This window comes from Sparus aurata, chromosome 11 (assembly GCF_900880675.1).
Source record: "Sparus aurata chromosome 11, fSpaAur1.1, whole genome shotgun sequence".
Classification (NCBI taxonomy): domain Eukaryota; kingdom Metazoa; phylum Chordata; class Actinopteri; order Spariformes; family Sparidae; genus Sparus; species Sparus aurata.
The window spans coordinates 8,119,348-8,138,154 of NC_044197.1; the positions used below are offsets into that span (position 1 = coordinate 8,119,348).

General features: G+C 44.1%; 1 protein-coding gene across 3 annotated transcripts; it reads right to left on the bottom strand.

The window, feature by feature from the left end:
- Positions 1-884: 884 nt before the first annotated feature.
- kdr (kinase insert domain receptor (a type III receptor tyrosine kinase)) lies at positions 885-18,258 on the bottom strand. 3 transcript variants are annotated; one of them, XM_030434030.1, is made up of 30 exons: positions 17,911-18,258; positions 17,044-17,137; positions 16,761-16,963; positions 16,211-16,332; positions 15,158-15,323; positions 14,851-14,990; positions 14,367-14,550; positions 12,911-13,025; positions 12,577-12,740; positions 12,332-12,488; positions 10,933-11,053; positions 10,686-10,797; positions 10,264-10,608; positions 9,986-10,132; positions 9,768-9,899; positions 7,881-7,987; positions 7,347-7,482; positions 6,648-6,752; positions 6,456-6,569; positions 6,067-6,155; positions 5,679-5,844; positions 5,489-5,580; positions 5,283-5,405; positions 5,080-5,191; positions 4,891-4,990; positions 4,693-4,798; positions 3,269-3,414; positions 3,092-3,176; positions 1,857-1,942; positions 885-1,709 (listed from the first exon to the last, which is right to left on the bottom strand). In XM_030434030.1, exons 1-30 carry the CDS (start codon positions 17,975-17,977, stop codon positions 1,493-1,495), a joined length of 4,053 nt encoding a protein of 1,350 aa, XP_030289890.1. In that variant the 5' UTR covers positions 17,978-18,258; the 3' UTR covers positions 885-1,492. The 3 variants fall into 3 exon arrangements, with proteins under 3 accessions (XP_030289890.1, XP_030289888.1, XP_030289889.1); XM_030434028.1 differs by having other exon boundaries at positions 15,158-15,326; XM_030434029.1 differs by having other exon boundaries at positions 5,679-5,841; positions 15,158-15,326; positions 17,911-18,257.
- Positions 18,259-18,807: the final 549 nt, after the last annotated feature.

The following is an 18,807-nucleotide window of genomic DNA, read 5'->3' on the forward strand; positions in this document are numbered from 1 at the left end:
TGCTTTTAAAGCTGCACAGACCTATTCTAATCTATTTTCTGTGAGATAGTGTTTCTCAAGCACAGTTCTTTATATTTGCTATTCCTCTTTTCTTTTCCTAAGCCGCCTCTGTCCCAGTCTTGACTTGTTGAGCAGTCCTCCTTGGCCTCTTCCAGCGGGAGGATTTTCTAAATTTACCCTCCCAGTATTACGTGTGGAAGTGTGGAAGCAACTCCTCAGAGGCTGTGTGTCGTTTCCTCTCCTACGCTATAATTAGCTGCTGTTTGTTGTCCTTGATTGCAGACACAATACGTTGTGTTCTCATGCACCGTCACACACCCAGACTGACCAGCTCCTCTAACTTTCAGGCCGAACATCCCGGCCGAAAAGTAAACAAGGGTTAAAACAACACAGTGTCATAATCCTGAACAACATGAATGAAAACATGAACTTGTCAAGTGTTCACAGTTTCATAACAAGTGGTAGTATGAGTATCATGCGTGAAGTCCTGGAAGAGTGGGAAGCGGCATCCAAAAAATCCATTGTGGATGCCGTTTTTCTCCTGTTCTCTCAAACCAGCTTTCTTAAATCGACCCCTCTAAACGTGCCCCCTACACTTTGTTCGTTGTCGCGCTGGCCCACACCAGCCTTGGCAGGGCTATTGTGGGCACTGTGATCTGAGTGCAGCTAAGAAAATACCCAAGGTTGAATGGACATTGTTCCTATAGGATACACACACACACACACACACACACAAAATGACCAAGGCTGGGAAAGTATTGTCTCCTTTGCGTAAGGAGAAGAGAAAGGAAATGAGACAAGAGAAACAGACAAACACACATTATTATCATGTTTGAGATGAACAAAAAGGACTTGTCAACCAAAAGAAAACAAAACGCGCAATATATATCTTAATCTGTGGGTATTTTTATTTTATAAAACTAGTTACATTTATTGCAGGTTGACTAATACAATTATTTAATAAAATACTGCAAGTTATATGCGAAAAAAAAAAGAACTGTACAAATGTGACTCTAGAATCATTGTCCTGATTGGTCTGTGAGAACTGTCTCCTTGACAGGCTTTTAGTTTTTTCACCCAAAAGAAAAAGAAGTAGAAAAGAAAAAGAAAGAAAACATTTGCTGTTTCAATTGTCTAAAAATTCCAGATGCCATTTCCTGCAATACAGGAAGTGGGTGGATTGTGCCTGAGGAAGTAGGCGTGTCCTCATGTCTCTGCTGCCCAGACCGTTAACTCGCTGTGTAAACATGATAGCATTCCTCCGGCTGTCCAAAGAGCGCTGTGCTTACAAACTTATCATACAACCTTCATTTTTCCCCCCAGCTGACTTATTAAGTTATCTCCTGTCAAAATATCTCAGCGCCACAGTCGTGACCCGAGCTGCTTTACTGCAAGAGTTGTGATTGTTTCCTAAAACGTGAAGCCTGTGGAGGGTCAACAAATACTGAACAGTGAAAAGACTCAAGGTTAAGTAGTTGGGACATGTGTGGGGTCAGACGGGCGGCGTGCTGTAGCGGATCTCTGCGTTGAACTTGTCGGGCGTCTTGGGCAGCGGAGGCTTCTTCAGCATCTTGTGCTTCATGATCACCTCCTCGTTGGCGTAGATCGGGGTGTCCGTGTCGTCAGAGTGATACCCCGACTGGTATCCGCTCGTCTGATTGGATGACTCCGAGGCCAGAGACTCTTTACTCTTACAGCGCAGCAGCTGACTGCAGAGAAGGAAAAAAAAAAACAGGAAGTGTGCATATATTTAGAATCTGATATGCAGCTAAAACAAATGAAGAGATGCATGGTTGCTGTGTGAGTAACAGTGGACGTAATGTGATGTAGGTTTATTTCTGAGGCGCAGTCCTCACCTGAAGTTAGGCGTAGTAGACAGGTGTCGATTTAAACCCTTGACCTCGTCTGGTGAGAAGCCCATACCGCTGTCTGTGTGGCCCTCCTGCAGAAACAGCAAACATTTAAATGAACACAGGTGGTCGGTGCCATGTAGAGAAACACAGGGACTCATTAATATACTTTAGTTTGCACTTTTTACTAGTTTGTAAAGTAGGACTTATATAAGGTATTTCCATTATCAGTTATTCTGCTTTGTTCTTAGATATTAATCGATTCATCAATAATTGTTTCATGTACAACATATCTTTAAATAGTGCAAAATGGCTCTGACAATTTCCTAAAGCCCAAGACTTTGTTTGAGTGACCGACAGTCGGAAACTCAGAAATGATTAGTTAACAATCACATGAAAAGAAAAGTGCCAAATCCTAACATTTGTTCCGCTGATGATTGTGATTCATTTTCAGACAATCTACTGATTCAATGATCCGTTAATAAACTGATTATTAAGAAAATCATCTTTAATTCTAATTTCACCATCATTTCTACTGAGTTGCGGGATGAACTTCCTCTGAAAATCACTATTTGCATTTTTAAATGGCTGTTGTGCTTTTTTATCATGGATTTAATAGAAAGTCAGAAAGACAGGATCAACATATGTGTATCAGTTTATGGATAAAGTAACCAAAAGTCACACTTGAGTGAAAGTAAAAGACATTGTGCTAAAATATTACCTTGGTAAGAGCCAATTGGAACCCATTGGAATAGTTTTTGAAAGTATCTGATATTAGATGTACCAAAAGTACCAAAAGTACCAAAAATACGTAAAAGTAAATCATACATATATGTACATGGATGTATAAACTTTAAACCATCATGCCTCATGTGATCTGCAAAGTAAGTAGTTACTAAAATTGTCAAATTATTGTAGTCGAGTAAAAGTTTTTAAAAACATTTTCATCTGAAACATAGTGGAGTGGAAGTATCAAGTAGCAGAAAATGGAAAAACTCATATAAAGTAAGAATACCCCAAAATTAAGTTTGTTCAAAAATGAATGAATGAACGAATTAATTGGGATACCCATATAAATGTTCTTAAAAATAAATGTTGTGATGGTGTTTTCCTTGGATAACTAATATCTCATATACTATAAAATTAGATGGAAGTGTCAGAACACAGAAGATATATTCTGACAGATGTGCGGAGAGGAAACCTGTTTTGTGAATGTGTGTCACCTGCAGAGTCACACTCACCATAACGCTGCTGTGCACCACAGGGATGTCCTCAAACGTCTTCACGCTGAGCGGCCGACTGCACCTTTCGCTCTGCTGTGACGGTCTGCACAGAGTGGACAAGCGATTGAACCAGATTCACCACGGAGTACTTTAACTTTTAGAGGTGACACTGTAGAGGGAGATAATGATGCTGACCTGAGGGACGGCGGGTTGTCATAGTGGAGCTGAGCTTCCAGGATTTCCCCACTTTGGGGCTTGCTGTAGGGGCTCCTGGGGTCAGGGGTCAGCGGAGATGCTTCGGTGTCTCCGCCCGCTGTCAGAGGGATGTAGTCCTTCCCATCCTGGAGAACAACACACAATCTAAGCTCAAATACAAGCTGGATCAATTCATTCAACATAAATGAGTGCAGATTAAATTAGTGCGCTGCATTCACTTGCTCCTCAGATGGTCCCATATCCTGAGTTGGGAAGTCATTCTTCTGACTTCATGTCGGTATGTGGGAGCAACATGAAGCCAAAAAGAAGTTGTTCTGCATTTTATCGAGTCTTTTAACGCACGTTGACCGTTGTCCCCAGTATTTGAGTGAGGGAACGATACAATGACTTTGGTAAAGGTTTTATTACCATCAACCCCATGTTTTATTTTTCTCTGCCATGTTTCAGCGCAATATGCCGTCAAGTTGTTCTAACTTGAATGAACATTAATGTGAATTTTTCCAAGCCGGAAAAATGTTTTTACGATAATTCCGACAGCAATAAGAAGCAATGCATTAAACATATTATATAAGTTGATCCACGAAGGTTGTAGATCTCAAAATATACCTGGAATATCAAAAGTAAAAGTACAGATTTTTCAAAATAATGTACATTATATTATAGTATTATGATTATTGGTACATTGATGTGTGTATTTAAATACTGTAGCTGGTAAATGTGGGGCTCATTTTAATTCATTTGTATATATTTGACATATAATATATTACATACCGCTTTGTGGCATGTGAGACCCCCCCCCCCCCCCCCCGAGGATCAATTACGTCATTCTGATATATAATCATAGGTTATTTCTTGATCTTGAAAGTAACTAGTAATTAAAGTTAAATCAAAAAAATGTCATGGAGCACAAAGTACAATATTAAGCTATTTTAAAAAAGCAGAAAATGAGTAAAAACTCAAGTAAAATACATTAAAATTGGGCTTAAGTTCAGTACTTGGGTGAATTTACCTGCTGTGGTTATTTTTCACCACTGCTGATATCAAATGTATTCCGATCATTACTCGTTTTGCTGTGATCAGCTTTTCTAATGTAACTCGTTTGCGTCAGCCCATTCTTTCTGCAGCTAATGACTTTGTAAAGTTCCTGGAATGACTTGGCAGAGCTCGGTGAATGGGTGTGAACTCGTTGCAGCTGTGTGTTATTCAGGTTCACACATAAAACAAAAACTGAGGGAGATCTCCAAGGTACTAGTTGGTCTGCCTCCCGTGTGATTGATTTTCTCCACGCCTGTTTAACTTTAAATGTTTTCTGCTGTTGGGACTCTACTGTAGCTGTCATTAAAATACCAAAAGCCTGAAGTTATTTAAGGGCACAGTGGACGTTTTATTGGATTCAGACGGACCTGCTGAGCGCTGGCCTGCAGCAGGTTGCCCAGATGTTCGACCAGCTCTGTGAATGTTGGCCTGTCTGTGGGACGATCCAGCCAGCAGTCCAGCATGGTCTGGTATCTATGAACACAAGGAAATTCGATCAGGTTGGAGTGAGTAACATCTTTGTTTTGTTGAAATTTGAAACACATTAATCAACCTTTCTCTCTCACATCTCAGTGGTGGCGTATTCCGGAGGTCTCATCCTGGTGCCCTCCTTCAGCCTCCTGCAGAAAGACTCGTCGATGCAAACACCCGGGTAGGGAGAAGCCCCTGTAGGAGATCCAAAATAGGTGATTTTGAAGGCATACAGGGGTCATTGTGTGTAGAATATTATGTCTACTGACGATAAAAAGGCTTACCTAGAGAAAAGATCTCCCAGAGAAGGACCCCAAAGGACCAGACGTCACTCTGCGTGGTGTACACCCGGTCGAAGATGGTCTCAGGGGCCATCCACTTCAGAGGGAGACGCGCCTGGAGCGGGATCAAGATGTGGGTTTAACTGCTTCACAGATCTATCAAGCGTGAGATTGATCTTTTTTTTTGTCAGTTTGTGGGGACTCACATCTCCCTTGCGGACATAGTCGGGGTCTTTGTAGACATCTCTGGCGAGGCCAAAGTCGCAGATCTTGACCACGTTGTTCTCTGAGAGCAGGATGTTTCTGGCTGCCAGATCTCTGTGGATACACTACAGAGCAACCAGGACAATTCACAATCACAGATAAAGTGCAATGTCAGATTAAATAATAATAATAATAATTATAGGTTTACCTTGCGGGAGGACAGAAACTCCATGCCTTTGGACACCTGGAAGCTGTAGCTGATCAGGTCCTCCATGGTCAGATGGTCCTCGTCGGAGCTCTCTGCGGCACATGAAGCATTTAAAACGTGAGACCTGTGCAACTCTACAAGAAGCATCCAGGCGCAGCGGTCACGTGTCATTCTGAGTGTTCTTCACCACCTTCCTGAGTGTCCATGCTGCTGCCTGAAGCCATGTCTCCAGCTCGGGAGCAGACAGCCGTCCCTGTGCAGATGTCCAGCTGGGCGATCTTCCCCAGACCCAGATCCCCTTCGGACATGTCCTCCTCCGCAGACGCCCACCTCTGGCTGTCCACGCGCTTTCTCTGCTGACCAAAACACAAACATCAGTGAGTAACGTAAAGAGGAAAACAAGCCATCGTCCAGACATTTTCGTTTCGTGTTAGATCGAATGATACAACTGAGGTGCATTGCCGTGTAATCGTCTGCGGTCGGTGACGTGGCTGCGTGCTGCGCTCTGGGCCAGATGTTACCACATCAGAGGGTCGGTTGCGGTTCATTGGCTGCGTGAGGGGTTACACATCATTTACCTTGTAGGGGCTGTACTCTGCGCGCTTGCTCTTCAGGTAGCTGGAGAGGTTTCCGTGTTTACAGTACTCCACAATCACCATCAGTGGGCCTGCAGAGCAAAGAGGATCAGGATCAAAGTGAGACGGATCAAAGTACTCATAACTTCACATTACAGGACCACGGAGGACATCTAGAGGCTGATTTAATGAGAGGCGTGAGGCATATTAGAGGGAAAGGAAAATAAATAGCGGTCACCTCAAATAAACAGAGATAAGTTAGTGTTTGCAGGCGAGGTGTAATTAGGTCGGGGATGCTCGTTAAGCTCCATCACTCGCTCTCATAAAGGAGAAAATCACGCAGGACACAAAAGGGGAAAGAGTAAACAAGGCTCGCCTCGGTGAGAACTCACCTCCGGGCTTCGTGCAGGCTCCCAGCAGGTTGACGACGTTGAGATGATGTCCGATATGGATGAGGATTTTCAGCTCTGACATCAGGGCGCGGTACTCGCTGGATGTGGCTCCCTCTGTAACACACAGGGACACATTTAACCGCTGTGCATGTGCATGTGCGGAGAGAAAGGGAGGACCAAAAAAATACTAACCCTTCAGCATCTTGACTGCCACGGTGGTGCACGTGGTCACTTTCTCGATGCCAAAGGCGGCTGCTTCCACCACCTGACCGAACGCTCCTCGCCCCAGTGGGTCACCTTGAAGGCAGAACAGCCGCATTTGCACACAACGTTTATCAGATGTAGTGTGCCTTAATTAACGCCACCTGTCGTAAGATGTGTGTATTTAAGTTTATGTTGAGCTGGAGTTTATGAAAAACTTTTAACTGCAGTTTTTAGCTTTGCTAGCGGCTGTAGCGGTGGCAATGTGAGTCTGGCAACCACTTTGGTCCAGACGGATATATCTTCCAACAACAGTCGGGAGGACTGGCGTGAAATTTTGTACAGGACATTCGTGATTTGTATGAATATAACTGACCCATCTCCTTCCATGACGTTGATATTTGTGGTTTTGAGTGAAACGTTTCAACAGCTATTAGACTGATTGTCATGACATTTGGTTCACACTGGCAATGGCGAAACAGAGAAAACTACCAATTCCAGCTCTCCCGAAGACAGTTTGGTCTACCAAACACGTCGAGAGGGAAACAACTGCTTGAAGAAAAGGGTCAATGTCTTGCTCAGGGACATTTGGGCTGTGCAGATGCATTTTTAAGAACCATCACCTTACTCTCTATATGCCACTTTTCTGCCTACACTATTCTCTGGATTGATTCGGAGCTGTAGTCTTACCGAGCTTCAGCCTGTCGCGAGGGAACTCCCATTTGTTGGCATCATACGTGAGCCTTTCACACTGCTCATCCATGGGCATGTCCTCTGAGTCCAGGATCATGGACAGGTAGCCCGTCTTCAGATCGCCACCATTCGGCTGAAACGGTGTAAAGAGAGAGAGAGAATGTGTGTGTGAATTAATGGGACATCATTTTGTTTCAGCTCTTCCCTTTCACTTCAATTACATTTCCCAGTGACTCCGGTGCCCCTCCAGTGAAAAGGGGCCCAATCTGTGCCGCGGGTCTACGTGACTTATGGGAGCAGAGAGTGGCCTTGTTGTTCCTGGACACAAAGGACAGCAGCCACCAAGAGCCAGACCAGTCACTTCTGATCAGTCACTCGCTCCCATGGTGTGTGTGCTTGTGCCTGTGTGTGTGTGTGCGCGCTATAGCTGTAAACCTGTTTTTTAATTCATTATCGGCTCCCATGTGTGTAACTGGAGGGAAAATCCGAGGAAGGAAAAGTGTGGCAAAGAGAGGATGAGGAAGTTCTTACTCTCTTTCTTCCACGGATGACGAAAACGATTAGTAACCAGAAAAACATGGCGATGACCACCGACCCAATGGGAACAATCAGCTCCACATTAGTCTTTTCCTCTGCGCCTAGAATAAAAGAAGAAAAAAAACAACAACGGTATGAGTTGCAGCAGGATACACAAACAGAAAATGGATCAAACGAACTAATTTGACAAATTGGGGACCCGTTCTTCAGAGGGAAAACGTGGGACGTCCGCCGCGGAATGTCGATTATAATTCCGGTGCTGTGGCTTGGCAGTGCTGCGAGAAGTTCAGACAGGTTTGTCATTGTCTTTGGCATGTCACATGTGTATGTGTGCGTGTCTTTGTTTGGGTTGGAGGAAGGAGACCGCTGGAATCTGGACTGTAAACAAACTGATATTTTATCTAGTCAAAACAAATGGTCAGGAGTCAGCACTGACAACTACGGCCAAAGACAACTTGGAGCGGGTCAGAGTGTGTAACTACAAGCTGTAATGAACCGTCTCTCTCCGGTAGAGTTCAGCTGAGCCAAACTATTGGGGGAAAGGAGGAGGTCAGAAAAGGGTTTTGTAGTTTTCCTTTTGCTGAAGGGAGGGTGGGAAGCAAGGAGGTATTTAAACGTTTAAGATTCAACCGCACGCCCCACCCTGATAACCTTCGAAAAGTCCCCTAGTTTTAGAGTGCTTTCTCTCCCTGGAGCTGCCTCGCATAGAGAGAGGAGGGTAGAAGACGGGTCTGTCCTCTACCCTCCCTCGTTAGCGGGCCTGGCGCCTCAGCCGGGAGCTACTGTAACTGGGTCCGCATTCTGCTGGCGCGGACCAGGTCACGTAGGCCCCTGGTTCTAGTCGGCGCATTTGTTTGTTTGTCGCTGCGTCCCTGTGATCAGGACAGAAACGAGTGAACAGGGGAGCAGAGGCTGGAGCTGGGGCAGGTCTGGCCTCTCCCTTTGTCCTGCAGTCTCCTCATTGTTTTGGATTTAGAAAACTCCCAGGAGGATGTGTGCAAACTGGGCCAACTTCCCGTCACGAGGAAGCAAAGTTATTCTTACTCTACATGTTTGATATCAAAAATGTCGCATGTGTGATGTGAACTGGTGAAAGGTTGAGGCCAGATGTAAATACAGGGTCACTGTGAGTATTGTGGGTAATGCCAAGAGGTGAAACTCTCATGCGTGAACTATGAACAATATATTCTTAACTCTCATCTATGGTGTTGACAATATTGTCATTGTTTTTTAAAATATTACGGTCCTTGGGCTGCTGTGCTGTGTCAGATTTCCCCATTTGTGGAACAATAAAGGAATACTGATTCTGATTCTGGTGTATGACTCAGCAGGCCCAGGGGTCCCTGTGCCAGAGCCTCTATTTGAACAGACTGTTTTTGGAAAAGGAAAAGACAGTACATCTTGTAAAACTACTAAAAGAGATGCAAAACTACAGTAAAGAGATTTTTTAAAAAGCAGCCACGAAGAGAAACAACGCGACTACAACGAGTACAAAAAACTACAAAGAGACCCAGAACAAGTACAAACAGAAGCAAAACAACTACAAAGGAACCCGAAGCCCAAAAAGCCCCAGAGCGACTACAAAGAGAAGCAAATTGTTGACAAGGAAACAGAATCAAACGAGTGAGAGATACTCCAGACGACCACAATGACACACAAAACAAGCAAAAAGAGACACAACTCCGAATTCACACAGAAGGACCAAAAGGAGACCAAAGAAGACACAGATGACTACAAAGAGATACAAAATGTCAACAACTGTCAGCCTGGAGGCCAAGGTCTGACGGGGCAGGGGCCTTTCACTTGCCTGTGCTCCATTGTACGATAATCCATCTATCAGCAGATAAGAAATACTACGTCTGTAGCAGGTTAGTGACTGACCTTCAGTCGTCAGAAAGGCCTGTGCGGTGTCACAGCCCCGGCTGTTACAAGCCCTGCAGGTGTACTGACCGCTGTCCTCCTTCTTCACACGCTGGACTGTCAGAGTGTGGTTGTTCTGGCTCAGGATCACACCTATGAGAAATCCATATCGTCTTCTTAACAGCTGCGGGCAACTTATCAAGTGAGTCGGTATTCATTGATGTCAGTGCTCCTCTCACCTGAGCCCTCCACCACCGTGTGGTTGTCTTTGGTCCACAACACCGTCGGGTTCGGCATCCCGACGGCGTCACAGCTGAGACTGATCGTTGCGCTCACGTTGACTTTTTGATCAGTTAAATTATTGAGTATCCTCGCAGCCTCGTGACCTAAGATCAGAATCAAACAATATTAATTTCAAAAACACTTCTATCTACTTTACAACATCTGAAACAATCAGTCTTAGTGTTCAGGCTCAAGGAAATTATCATTGATCAGTTTTATTATAAATTGTTCTCACTTTTGAGGGAGAGGTGGCGCAGCAGGCAGGTTCTCTCCTTCGTCTTGATGTTTTCTACCTGACAGGCGTACAGGCCCTCGTCCTGACGGGAGGCGTTGGGCAGCAGCAGCTCCACGGTCACGTTGTTGCCCTGCAGGCTGGACTGCACACCGTGCTTCAGGGGCCTCCGCTGCCGCGTCAGTGAGCGACACGGCTGCACCGACGCAATCTGCTCTGACTCGGAGACGTTGGTCACGCGGTACCAGGCGAGGTTGCCGTAGATCAGCATGTCCGCCTTACAGTGCAGAACCACGTGGTCCTCCTCTAAGGGCTCGTTGGATGGAGACACACTCACTTCAAGTCCACCTAAAGATAGAAAAGCGGGAATGACAACAGCTCACATGTTGTCATGATCGCAGAGCGAGACTGAAACGAAGGCTTACGCGTGACGTGGAAAAAGATGATGCGTGAGTCCTCGCCGACTTTGTTGGCGGCTGAGCATCTGTAGAGGGCGTGCACCTCAGCCTTCTGGATCTTCAGAGAGCTCATGATTTTCTGGGGAAATGTGTTTGCTTCGTTAATAACTGCACATGAAATACAGACAGAGAGCAACACCCACTGTTTGGCTGATGGGACTCTAATGTTGGTGGACAGAAAGAGGATGGCGTGCAATCAAGATTAATTGTTTACCTTTTGTGCGTGATCCGTGGTAATCATAATCTGCTCCACAGGGTGGTGACTGGTACCGTTGCTGATATCTCTCCAACCTGTACACTCCCTCAGCAGTGCTTCAGACTTGGTCAGCCTGGACCTGGTGGGCACAAAACAACGGAAATATGATATCTTTTAAAAGGAGATGCTTTTTTGTTTTTTTCATTTCCTTCAGTGTTGTTTTGGTGCGTGTTCAAAGTTCTTTAAAGTTAAAAAGCCCAAAGTCTGCACCCCTCTCCCAATAGAAAACACTGCTCCCGTGACTTCTTGACATCACTGCATCACCACGACACAAATCTGCATAATTCATGACTATAATCAGGGTAGAAGGGAAGCAAAATGGAAGCTGGAAACATGACAAGAGACATCCGGAAACTGTCTCAGGCGTCCATGAGCTGACCAATCACAGGAGACTGGGTTTTCAGGAGGGGGGAGGGGCTTAAAGAGACTGAGGGAGACTACAGAGCTGCAGCACTGGGCAGATGAGAAAACCTGGACATGAAAATTAGCATAATATGTCTACTTGAAAACTTCCCTCACACAAAAACCTAAACCAAACACATTATGCTTAAAAAAAATTCATGCACATGAATGGAGAACTCCGACTTTCAGGATCGTGTATCTGATTTTTATGCTGTTTTCTTTTCTACTTTTGCTGCGTTAGGACTTTTTTTTTTTACTGTCAATCCGAATAAAGAAACACAGGAAATGTTTGAGTATTTTCTTGAATAGGACTGTAAAAGTGTGCACGTGTGTGTGTGTGTGATAACAAAGTACACAAGAAGAGGCGCAGCTTCAGCAGGAAGAAGCTCTTTTTTGGACAGAGAGCAGGACAGGAACAACAGGAAACAAAGTGCAGCACTGAGGAAGAGCTCAGATGTGTAGGCCGGAGATAAGGAACCTGCTGATGGTCGAAGCAGCCCCTCACACACGCCCCCTCCGTTCCATCCACGCTCGTCAAATCACCGCCATACCTAAGGCCGGCTGCTGTGTCGCACACAACGGCGAGAGCTACGCGGCTTTAAATAGAAATCTCTGACTGTGTAACAATTGTAAACACATTCTGAGTCCGAATAATTGACGTCTGTCTAAAAATGGACATTGTGAGGAGCGTGAATCACATCCGCCGATCTGCATCGGGTCAGAGTGCGCTCTCATTGTCTCTTCTCTTGTTTTTTGTCAACATCACGAAAGCAGCTACTCCCCCTCCTGAAACAACAACCTGTTGACAATGAGCGACCGAGAAACAACTGAACACTGTGTGAATACACAAAGGGAAGCGCTCTCTCTCTCTCTCCCTCTCTCTCTCTCTCTCTCTCTCTCTCTCTCTCTCTCTCTCTCTCTGTCTCTGTCTTTGGTGAGAGGTGAGCTGACTTACTGGAAGGCCTCTGGACAGTCCTTTCTGGGCATCCACTGCCACTCGATCTGTGCAGGTACTGGACTTCCTCGAGCTGTGCACCTCAGGGTGGGGCTGCTTCCGTACAGGTACACATCCGTATTCACCGCCACCTCCTTCTCAATGATATGAGGAGGCACTGTAGAGGAAGACATCTACAGTTATCAACACAGCCTCCTGAGAGCGTCAGGCAGCTCGAGGAGAGATACGGAACAGAGAGTACGTGCCATTGACAATCAGCTGGAAGGAGCGTCTTTGTTCCTCTTTGGTCATCTTATTGGTCAGGACCACGGTGTAATTCCCGGCATCCATTTCTGTGACTCCGCGGATGATGAGATCATTTTTCTGCCTTATTCTGTAGACGTCTTTCAGTGGTAGGCCATTTTTTAACCTGAGCAGACAGATGAGAGCATAAAGTTACTGGAGCAACATGAATGAATGCCACAATGGAAAATTAATTCTGTCTTCAGTACACAAACTGTGAGTTTAGCTGATTAACTGTGAAACAAACTGCTATTCGTGCTTTTTATTATACGACTTGGTCTTCTTCTGTGAACATACCATTTAAAGCTGGGGTCGGGGTATGCTGAATACTTGACAGGGAGAGACGCTTGACTGCCAACATTTACCTCCCAGACCTTCGTCCACGGCTCCTTTATGTCAATGAAAGGCTTTTCTGTGAAACACAAACAAAATCCCAACACGCTGTTACAAATCATCGTCAACAAGATTCAAAACTTCGTTGTACAGAAGACTGTTAGGGCCAGTTTATTGTTCATTATAAACATTATGAACAATCTACAATCTCTGCCGTTACTAGACCCTTAGAGTGTCCTACGTGTAGAGGAACAAGCTCTACATAGTCCTGCTGACAAAAACACTTTATTAATTAGCTAAAATTTAAATAATGTATTTGTTACTAAAGCCCATTCCGAAGCACAGTTTCACAAATTCGGCTACACAAGGCATTTTTTTGAGGCAGTAATATAGTAATACGCTGTTTGGTTTCATCTCAAAATTTCGACATTTATCTTGAAATGTCAAGTTTGTTCTCAACATTTCAACTTCCATCGAAGTGCCTAATGAAAAAAACATTGTTTTTTGTTGAGAATTAAAAAATGAGAAATGTTTAAGGGTGAAATAGGGGATAAATAAATGATTGAACTTTGCCAATTTAAAATCAAATGAGCTGGTGAAAGATACATGGACAATCAAAATACATTTAAGTGGTCACTGGTAAAGGAAACACATAAAAAGCCTTTTGTTTTTTTATCATCAGCTCATTGGAGGTTAAGGGTGAGATTTGTAAGACAAATTTATTTTTGAGTTTTATTCCTAACTTGTCAAAAGCCGACACATTGGGATTGTAGGTCGGGCCGACTGTCATGCGATTATTTGACGAGTTGGGAAACACAAAGTGTTTGTATTTGACCGGCTGGGAATTAAACTCAAATGTCAATGTTCTTACAAATAGGACCTTTAAAGGAAAAGTATGCTTTTTTTGTTTTTCAATCTGTTATTTTTTTGACATGTCGGACGACCTTAGATCTAATTTTGTCAGCGTCAGGGCACCATGAGGTAAAAACAAAACAAAACTGAAGTAAGTAAGGGCAAAACTACCAAATAAACTTGAGGTCTCAACTCATTAATGGTCGAACTTTATATGAGAAGCTCAACATCACAGCGAGTCCAAATACAATACATGTCAGGCTGAATTATGGGGAAAGACGGCAAAATGATGCACAAGGCAATGTTTCAATTTGATTTTAAGGGGCAGCCATTAAGATGCAGAGAGAATAAAACATACTGTCAGGACTTCTTTTGTTAATGACGTGCTCCTTCTTTAAGAGACATAAACACATGTCCTAGGATCTCTAAGTGTGTGTGTATCTTAAAGGATGACATTAATAGCATGAAAGAATTTCTAAGTGGGATTAAATAATTTGTTTAAAGGTTTTTAGCTTTACTTTGAGCACCCACACAGCTGTCTACAACATTACGTATTCAGCACACCTACCAAACACTCTGAGAAAGGCTGAGGCACTTTTCTCCATCAGCCCACTGGACGCTGTACAGGTGTATTCTCCAGTGTGATCGACCGTCACGTTCTCCACCGTGAGCGTGTTGGACAGCACCAGGGAGTTCCACAGCTTCTTTTTGTGGGGGTTGGTGTGGGTCAGCCGGGAGCCGTTCACAGAGGTCTGACATCAGAAAAGACAATTCAGAAACAGACGACTTAGAACTTATCGGCCCGATCCACCGAGAAGACAGAACATCACAAACACATCTGGTCACCTTTGCACTTTGACCTGCTGTAGAGATAAACTGAAGGATTCCTGAAAGCAGGAAATCAGAAGGATGCGCAAGGACAACAGGAAGTGAGACACTCCACTTCTGATATATCTGTCTGAGTGTGAGCGAGGCTGATTGAAGCTTATTTAAAGGGTACAAGCTCGTTAAACAGCGCAGAGAAAGAGAGCAGGAGAGCGTGAGGCACTGACCAGCGCCTGACCAGAGTGCGTCCAGTTGAATTCGATTCCCACGTTGAGCTCGGTTTCGGCCGTGCAGCTGAGCACCAGCCGCTCTCCCACAGAAAGCTTGACATCCGCGGGGGTCAGCGTGAGCTCATGGATTTTGTATCCTGCGGAAAAGGACGGGAAGACACGGGAGTCAGTCAACGGCCTATTGTTCTCCTGAGACTACAGACTCGCCCTCAGCAGTCTCCCTTTCACTTCAGTTCGATTAAAACACACTTGTGACTAACACAGTTGATCGTTTTTTTTGGCATTAATCTTTTCTCTGTCTTACCAACAACAGCAACAATGTAGAGGGGGGACTTGAACGTCTCATTTCCAATGCGAGTCTGGCAGGACACGACTCCGGCGTAGCTGATCAGATAACTGGGGACAGTGAAACCCGTCTTGGCGTCCCACAGAGAGTCCTTCCCATCGGGATGAAGTTCCTTGTTTGGATACTTCTGACACACACAGACATTTACAGATTTTGAACACGGAATTTTAAAAAGCACATCTTACGCATGAGCTCATATCTGTCTGTGTAAATAATAAATGCGATGAGAAATGAATTTTAAGTTTAGATTTGTCTCCGTTATCTGTTGGTTTTATAAATTACACTGCGATGTTTGCATAGGAAATCTGTTTAAGTTTGTCTGTGTTTATTGTATCTTTCCCTATCGAAACCTCTAAATAAATAATGAAGTTTACTCATCATGAGGAGTACAAGTTGAAAACAGCTGCAAACTGTCCGTATCATCTGTGGCTGTGGAGGAGCTTCCTAAAGTCTGAATAACAACAACTTCTATTTTGCTTATTGAATCTTAGCTGACTCTTGTGCATCCCGCATCTTTATGAAAATGAAATACTGCATGGCAAACTTTGACATTTAGATGTGAGTATATATTTTATATTAAAGGTGCAAATGTGAGAATTTTAGTTGAAAAACCGGAGAAACAAATGACTAAATTCATCAACATAATGTGAAGAAACAGCAGTTTTGACATGATGACCATCTGAAGTTAGCATGCTAACCAGCTAGTCCTGGCCCGTCTGGGTCCAAAGCTGTCTGTCTGTACTGCTAGCTGCAAAGCTAACTGAGCTAACTAGCTAACATTAGCTACCGTTGGCAGCAGTTAGCGGTTATTCTCGTAATACGCTGCCCCGTTTGTTTTGAGTGCAAATTCGACAAGACGCCAATTCTTCAATGTGATTCTCGCCTCTCGTCAGACCATAAAACCTTGATTCTTTATTTGCTGTATTGTGACTTCATCCTACAGAAGTTCACCTTCAAGCTCGCACAATACTCAACCGACGTGACGAGGACACAGAAACAACAGTTCCTTACAGTGTGGAGCGTCACGTTGAGATTCTCCACGGAGCCTCGGCACGGTATCACCACCCGCTCGCCCTCGCGGATGAACACCACCTCGTATTCTTTGTCGGACGGCACAAATGGCATTTTGTAGTCTGAAATCAAATCAAATGCACAGGCATCAGACAGGGGACAGGGCCAGAGCAAAGAGGTGGCCGGGGTGGCTGAAATAAGACTGGTACAATTGTCTTGTATAGTAAGGGTCCTTTAGTGGCCCCTCCAACATGAAGTATTCTGTACTTTAACTATAATTCACATTAAATGATCCTCCGACAACAACTTCACCCAACCTGTACTGTAGGATTTACTTTGTCTTTGTCTTTGCAGAAATATGACTCATTACAATCCAAATCATTTACAACATTTTACTTAATGGCAGTTCAAGACATCAGTGAGTGTATCTGGCCTGAGAGTCTAGATAAATAAATACTTGATCATGATTTTCCGAATTGTCCGAAGTCTAGCTGCTGGAGCATATTTGCAAAACCTTCTCACAGCCAAGTAAGGTTAAAAGGAGTTGTACCGTGGACAAACACATAAGCTGCTACTGAAGTTTTGCCATCTTCGACTTTCAGGTCTCTGTAGGAGCACTGGTACTGTCCGGTCTCGTTGACAGTCGCGTTGGAGATCCGCAGTGTTGTGCAGAAGAGTCCTGATCCGCTGCAGTCACTGGTGGAGAAGCGAGTGCTTGTGGGAGGAGTCGTCCACCTCAAGTACTGCCGACCTCTGCCGGATCAAGAGACAGTGAATGTTTCATGAATGGGTCAGTGTATGGACTGAATCCAGGGAGGTATTCTTATGCATACCTGCACGTCAGCTCCAGGTTGTCGGATTTGTTCATCCTTTGGACGCCATATTGGTTCAGCGTCGGCGGATCAGGCATAAAGCGCAGTTCAATGGCTGCAGGAAACAACAAACAAGTCAATCAGAGCAAACACAATCAACACTGATGATATCAGCCTGCACGACCCGAACAAATAATAGCTGCAGAAATGGGTCAGATGTTGTGGTTGTTTTAATCAGGTCAAATTCACAGACTAGAAACTGAAAGTACAATACAGCGAGAACAAAAATAAAGCTTTGTAACTGGCTGTCTGGCTACTTGGGGTCTTTTTTTTTCACTGCTGCAGAAAATGGCGGTGCTGTGTCAAAACAGGAAGCAGGGGAAGATGGGCCTGGTCAGGCTGAATAGCCCAGCACAGTGCGGCCTAGGTGGGGTTCCTGTTTCTGAGGATACACGCTGCCCACCACCTCCCTGTGAGGCCCTGAAGCACATAATGTATTGTATGGAAAAAAAAAACCAAAAAAAAAAAAAACCATCAGGCTGACCCAGTAGGAAATCTATACACTTGACCTCCTGGCTGTACATATTGATATAAACTTGGATTATGAGCGATTACAATTTATTCTTCTTTATCAAATGGGTGCAGATTCCTTTTCTTTGTTCAGCATTTATTATCTCGACTGAAAAGAAGTGACACACACTATCATACTTTTAACATACTCACCACAAAGTACTGAACAAACTTAACTAACTAAAATAAAATATTAAATGAGACAGAGATAAAAACAAATCTGGTAGAAATGATCACTGGCACAACAAACTCCACTACAAACCCATTAAAAGTCCTTTAATGCGGTATGAGTCAATAGTTTCTAATAAATGTTCTTACCAGCAACACAAGAGATTTCCAGAATAATCCCAAACAGTAAAAAGACGGAGCCTGCCGGAGCCATCATCCGACAGAAGACATGGACACGCTCCTCATGAACTCCCAATAAAAATTAAATAAAAACGAAACAAACAAAAAAAACTTATGTGATTATAATACCACACGCTCTGTACTAGTCATATAACTTCCGATGCTTTATATTCCACTCCCGACAACAGTTTGAGAGAGTCATGAGACCAGGCGGCGGCGGCAGCAGCAGCAGCAGCAGCAGGGTGGCGCTCAGCGGAGGGTAAAGTGCGGCTGTGTGTCCCCATGGAGCTGAGGCTGAGGCTGAGGATGGAGAGACGCGCTCCGGCCGAGCAGCCTGCAGGAGGAGGAGCGTCCGGAGACTGACACATGATCTACACTGAGGCTCGACGTGTTGCTCATAACACTCAACTTCCAACACAGATATCCAGGGAAACTTCTTATATAATCAAATAATAAAAAAAAGTTTTTTGTTGTTTTTGTTGTTGTTGTTGTTTTTAGTTTTGAAATAGTCTTTCTAATCAGCTTCCACTGATATTCTCTGGTGTGCTAGATTAAAAAGCATGATATATTAAAAAAAATACATTAAAATTGAGTTTTTGCAAATGAACCCTTCAACTGAAGTGCAGCTAGTCTCCATTAGCTTAAAACGTTGCTATCTTACTCATTAGCCTTCGCAACACCTTTGAGTAGCCTGATCATTTTTATACCTTTCAGAGTGAAGTCCTTATTTTGGAAGAAGTAGTCAGATTATTTAAAGGTGTTGATAACATTTAGCCTTTAGAAACAAGGATGTAACTGTAAACTGTAATACCCCTTTTCCACTCTTCTACACTTTCCAAAGGTTATTGGACTGAATGGCTCAAATTA